At 35.3% G+C, this 6,034-nt stretch overlaps 1 protein-coding gene across 1 annotated transcript in view; it reads left to right on the forward strand.

Moving 5' to 3' along the window:
* The window catches only part of AGA (aspartylglucosaminidase), a 16,823-nt gene that overhangs the window by 7,136 nt on the left and 3,653 nt on the right, over positions 1–6,034 (forward strand). Inside the window, exons 3-7 of the mRNA XM_005415686.2 lie at positions 118–230; positions 2,796–2,908; positions 3,712–3,826; positions 4,649–4,724; positions 5,434–5,541. Of these exons, the coding sequence (XP_005415743.1) occupies positions 118–230; positions 2,796–2,908; positions 3,712–3,826; positions 4,649–4,724; positions 5,434–5,541 (525 nt within the window). The remainder of the gene's footprint in view (positions 1–117; positions 231–2,795; positions 2,909–3,711; positions 3,827–4,648; positions 4,725–5,433; positions 5,542–6,034) is intronic.

The raw sequence follows: 6,034 nt of genomic DNA on the forward strand, positions 1-6,034 counted from the left end.
AAAGCATTATGTTAAAGGAGCAAGCGTTTTGATTTAGATGAGAACAGATTTTGTCTAGTAAAAAATGTGCACTTATTCTTGTACTTATAATAAGTTTTAAATATTCCTTGTTTCCAGAAACACTATGGAAGTTGGGGCTGTTGCAGATCTCAGGCGTGTGAAAAATGCAATTGGTGTAGCCCGAAAGGTCATTGAATACACTAAGCATACATTACTAGTGGGAGAGTCAGGTAATTATTCCTTTAACTCTTTCCAAGTCAAACCCTCATTTTAAAACACTTCATAATAAAATTGCCATGTTTACATCTTGGTAATACAGGTAGAAGAATTCTTGACAATCAAATCAATCTACTCAAATAGTTCAAAAGTGTTTATTCTTTCGTTCTGTGTCCATGAAATAGATTTATTTTTAGACAGAAAAAATAGTTGTATGTTTTTTTCCATTAGCTTAACTGCAAATATTGACTTGTAATCCCAAGGCTAATATCACTGATATCCAAGTTACCAAAGATGATTTATTAAAAGACACTATAGAAACTGTTAGATGTAAATGTTGCATTTAAAACCAGTAACTTTTTTCTAAGGAATGGCAGAATTAATAGACACTGGTGTTAAATTCTAATATTTTGGTATATATTGAATATGATTAGTGTATTTCATAGTTTAAAAGTATTAGTGAGAGCTCATTAGAGGCTGTACTCCCAGGCACAACAAAAGAGCGATAGCAAATTGGAGGATTAGTTGAGCTTTTTAAATACAGGCTGCTGTTGGTAGAGTAGTACCAGTTTAAAAAAAGAGCCGTTCATTCCCCAGAGGGGGTGTGAGTGGTGAACACGTTTCTTGGCTTTTAAGAAGCCTGCTCTGAGCCTGTGCCTACTCAGAAAGAAATATGCAGATAAGTGTGGAAAATGACATCTGAGCATTAATGGTGATTCAATTGCTTTGAAATTGGTAAGAAAAGATAAAATATTCTTGAAGTAATTAGCATGTGCAAAAGTAAGTGCATGAGCAGTTTTTCTGATGGAGTAAAATGGAACAATTTTGGGAGGTGAGGATACAATTTGACTGAAGGTCTGAACAGAGAAACCTGTGGATTCTGTTTAATTTAAGGCAATTGACCATGATGATGGGTGGCTTTTCTAAGAGAAATTTCACATGTAGTGCAGAAAAAGAAATTGAATGAAGAAAAAAGAATGAACAGAAAGGATAAGGAAAATGAAGAAACAGAAGGATTAAAGTGCTGATTTTAGATACATTTTCCAACCTAAGAAGATAGCTCTTTGCTTAATGGAGGGATGTGGACAAGTTTATTATGCTGAATACTTATTGTCAGTGATAGCTTGCTCAGAAGACAACACCTAGCAGTAATGGCAAAAGAAAGATGTGAAAGCTAAAGATTCATCTGAGTAAAAATTGGAGATGGTATTCAATGTTAATGAATTAATGAAAACAGTGGAGAAATTGAGAAAGACTATTTCTTTTGAAGAAATGTATTTTTTGTGGAAATCAGAACTTGGATAAGAGAAACTCTGTCTTCACCAGATGAAGATAAATAAAAAGAAAATCCATATGAACCCTCAAACTGGCATGTGAGAGAGCAAAATAAAAATACTTGTATTTCTAAATAGAAATACTTGTATTACAGAAAAAAAAGCCAGAACAGTAAAATCTTTTCATATAAATCTATGTAATCTCTGCAGCCATTTTTTATTCAAGATGCAAAATTAGGAACTCTGCTTCCTGGAATAGAAACGATGTTTCAAAAATTATGAAAGAATTCCTGACAAACATGCACAAGCACAATTTTATCTTGCAAAAAACCCCAAAAAACAAAACACAAAACCCCCAAACAAATAAAAAAAAAACAAAAAAAAAAACCAACAAAACCAAAACAACAACAAAAAACCCAAATTCTGCATGTTTGTTCTATGAGTGGGAAAGTATTTATTTAATTGAAGCTGTCAGTTTTCTTTTCCTCTGAGTGCTGATACTTGTGTCAGCTTTTAAGAAAAACATAGAAAAGCAGTCCAGGAATAATTGAAGGCTTCTCTTAATTCTTGGACTGGATGAGTTTGTTCAACTGTGTATTATAGTGACATTATTATCAAGGATTGATAATATAATTTCAAGCATCTGCACCTAGCAACAGTATCTCTTACTGGGTAATATCAAAGGTATCTACAGCTAAAAGATGACAGAAGAGTTGATCTTTTTTCTTTTCTTTTTGCCTAATGATAAGTCATTCTTAGAAGTGTAGCATTCTTTCACTGCTTGTGTTGGTATTTCTTTTGCTCTCTTGCCACATACTATATTAATTTTCAAAACAAAGAAGTAGTCACTTCTAAAGCTGCAAGGACAAAGTGAAATGTGATGTAAGCTGGTGGATTGCTTTCTTCAGTTTTAATGGCAAACATAGCGTTATGTTATTTATATTTGATAAAAACTTGCTTTTTAGGGAAAATACACGTGTATCTGTATGATTTACTTATTTCTGTGATGCTTAGGCCATTCTTGCTTCGCACTCTTAATTGTTTCCAGTTGATTAACAGAGTTGAATTTGTTTCTCTTTCAATGGGAAAACTTTTATGTCACTGCCTGTGAAATGCGAGTTGGCTACTGCAGTTGTACATCACTCTGATGGCTGAAGCTGCTCCCTAAGGATGTATTTCTCATCTCCAAAAAGGATGTTGAATTTCTTGATTTCTAAAAAAACAAAACATGAATACATTATGATAAAACCCATAAAACTGTGAATAAATTAATGTTTCTTTTTTATTTTGTTCTTGCTTTTCAAGCCTCCCTGTTTGCTGTAAGAATGGGGTTTCCATATGAAGATTTAACTACCCAGAAATCCCTTTCACTGTATTCAGAGTGGCTTAATCAAAGCTGTCAGCCAAACTACTGGAAGGTACAGTGCAGTGATGGCAGTGAAGGGGGGATTTGGCAGTGAAGGGGGGATTTAGAAGTGAAGGGGGGATTCAGTAGTGTGTCTTCCTTTCAATTTTTCTTCCTTCCTTCTTTGCATGTGAAGAAAAAGAAGTTTTGTTTATTAGATAGAAAAAACTTAGTATTACTAAGCACTTGCTAGACTCAGGAGTGTATGTGCCTAGTTATTATTTCTTAGCTCCTGCTGCTTTTGATCTTGCTGCAGTAGTGTTTTGGTGTGGGAGTTAATTAGTTTTTAATTGGGACAGGACTTAACAAAATAAACAGACCAGTGTATGTATTTTTTTATGCATGTATAAATTTCTTAAAGAAAATCTTACAGTAATAATTAAGGTCTTTAAATAGTTTAGAGGCATTATGCTGACCTGTGAATACATCAGGTTAGTGCAGATCTCCATTCAACTTGCCTGTTGTGGTGAGCTTGGCTTGTTGTTTGAATGGGGCTTTTTTTTGCTTTGGGTGTTACAGAATTCTACATGTTTGTACACTAGTTTGTTTTGGTTTTTTTTCACCAGTCAGTTGAGCAAAAGAGAGTCCTTAATTTGAACAACATAACTTTTCCAGGAAAATCTTTTTACTGTATAATGGCAGAAATCAGCCTTTATTCATTAAGCAAAACAATTTTGGGATCTCAGTACATATCTGTGGCTTAAGTACTGTGCATCTAATGCCTTTATGGTAGATTATAGGTATTGACTGGGTATTTTTTAATTTATCTGTATTGAATATGTTATATTATTCATGCAAATCACAAACTAATTACAGAATGTGGTGCCAGACTCTTCAAAGTCCTGTGGACCATATAAACGACGTGAAGAAGTAACTTATAAAGAGGAACAGACCAGCTCACAAAGAAGTGTTCATAACCATGATACTATTGGTAACAACTTTTGGTAACTCTGATGCTGATCTTTTTTCCTCATTCCTCTAACAATTAAATCATACTTATTTAAAGAAGAGTATTTAATATAGGAATTATTTTCTGTTTATAGGGTTTCAAGAGTCTGTTACTTACATGTTAGGATGGAGTGCCTAAAAGTAGGATTTATTTTTGTTTTTTTCAAGTTCACTGGCTGCACAGACACTTGCTTCATTTTTTGCCATTAACTCTTGTTCATTGCCCTGCTGCTTTTCCCATAGATAGCTTGGCATAATTGCTTGGGCAGCTGTGGATGCTTAGTTTAATATAATTATGTTTGTCTTAATTATGGTGTGCTGTCAGACCAACTTTAAAGGCCTTGCAGTGGTAGAAGAACTTAGTCCTGTTGCCAACTAAAAGCAGTGTTTTTCACACTCCTTGAGCTTATAAAATAAAGTTTGCTTTAATTTTTCTTGTATTCTGGCTTTTTTCTAAATCAGTAAATTTCTACAGAAACTAACTTTAAAACAAGTTAGCAGTAGTAGTCCCTAAAACTTCTGAGAGTTTACTGATTGAGGATTGTTAATTGCTAAGACTGTAAGTTGATTAATGAGCAGATCAGACAAAGGACTAGAGCAGTTACAGGTTCATGTCTTTCATATCTTTATACTTCGTAGTCTTGAAACTTGCACGTTTTGGTTTAGTTTGGATTTTCCTAAGTTTAGCAATAACTTTCTGTCTGGTGGTCTTTACAATACCAAGAATTACCAAGTTGTTAGTGCCAACTAAATAAATGTGCTAGTAGTGTTCCTGAATATGTTTTGTTCCTGTTGAAAATCTTAGGTATGGTTGTAATTGGTGTGAGTGGAACAGTTGCTTCTGGGACATCTACTAATGGTGCAATCCACAAACTTCCAGGGTTAGTATCTCTGATTTTACAAAAACACTTTTTTCCCACCTTGTTTCCTATGTTAAACTTGTCATTGAGGCTTAAAATGTTTACCTGTAGATCACAAAACGGCTTTGCTTTTTTTTGTACACTTGCCATAAATCCTAATATTGAGAAACTGATTCAGTTCAAGAGTTCTTGTTGCGTTTGAGGGAATGGTTGTTTTTCAGCTTGGTTAATTCACCATACAGAGGCACAAACAACTGGCACAGTTGTGAGACAACTTGTAAGGCAAGGCACCAGGGACAAATAAGCATTTTGGAGAGGCGCACAGTCTCCTAAGAAATGTACATAAAATCAGAGCCTCAGGCTTGTGTTATGTCTTTGAGATACTTTTTCTACACAGTTAGGATTATTGTCTGTCAACCAAGTCAGACAACTTCTGGATTTAGCAACAAGTTGTTGAACATATTAATGTCCCCAGCTGCTTACTGTTGCCCACAGGCTAAAGCTCACTGGCTTAACTATTGTCAGTATAATAACAGACAGTTATGCATTGGCAGTGGATTAAACCTCAGGTTATCACAGATAATTTTTACAGGTAGTTTTAAGACAAGACTTTTGACTGCAGTGAATTGACCTCTTTACCTGTTCTGTTCTCCTGTGGGTTTAATGCTAAGTCAGCTGAAGGCAGTAAGGCTGACAAAGTTTGGTTTATATTTTCCATTGTTCACTACAGGCGTGTGGGAGATTCTCCAATAGCTGGAGCAGGATCCTATGCGGATACTACAGCTGGAGGAGCTGCCGCCACTGGGGATGGTGACATCATGATGCGCTTCTTACCCAGGTGTGTCCTTAGGGCAGACTTTGCTAGATTTCTGCAGCAAAATGTGGACTCAGCAAATGAAGAAATTGATTAAAAATATGGTCTGACTTAGTGGCTGCTGAAGTGGGAGTAAAGGAAGGAGTGGAAGGGGAAAGAATAGTAGCAGAACCAAGTTACCCTTTTGATCTGTTTTAAAAGAAGATACTTAAATATCTTGATGACAGATCCCTTAATACTGCCAAACTGTGAGCAAACAGGCAGTGGCTAATTGAGTATATTTCCAATCTGTATGCTTTTTAGCAGAACCGATTAGCTTTCTTCTCCAAAGCATTTTGTGCGTGGGAAAGTATCATAAATTGTAGAAAGGATGAGCTGTGGGTCTCAGCTCACTCAGGAGGTATCACTGCAGCAATCCTTTGTAATTGCATCTAATTTGAAACTGAAAGAGGTGTTTTAGTGTTGTCACAGTGGTTGCATAAACTGTAAGAAATGTCTCTCTTTGTGAGCATCCTTG

Source organism: Geospiza fortis, unplaced genomic scaffold (assembly GCF_000277835.1).
Source record: "Geospiza fortis unplaced genomic scaffold, GeoFor_1.0 scaffold40, whole genome shotgun sequence".
In the NCBI taxonomy this organism is placed as follows: domain Eukaryota; kingdom Metazoa; phylum Chordata; class Aves; order Passeriformes; family Thraupidae; genus Geospiza; species Geospiza fortis.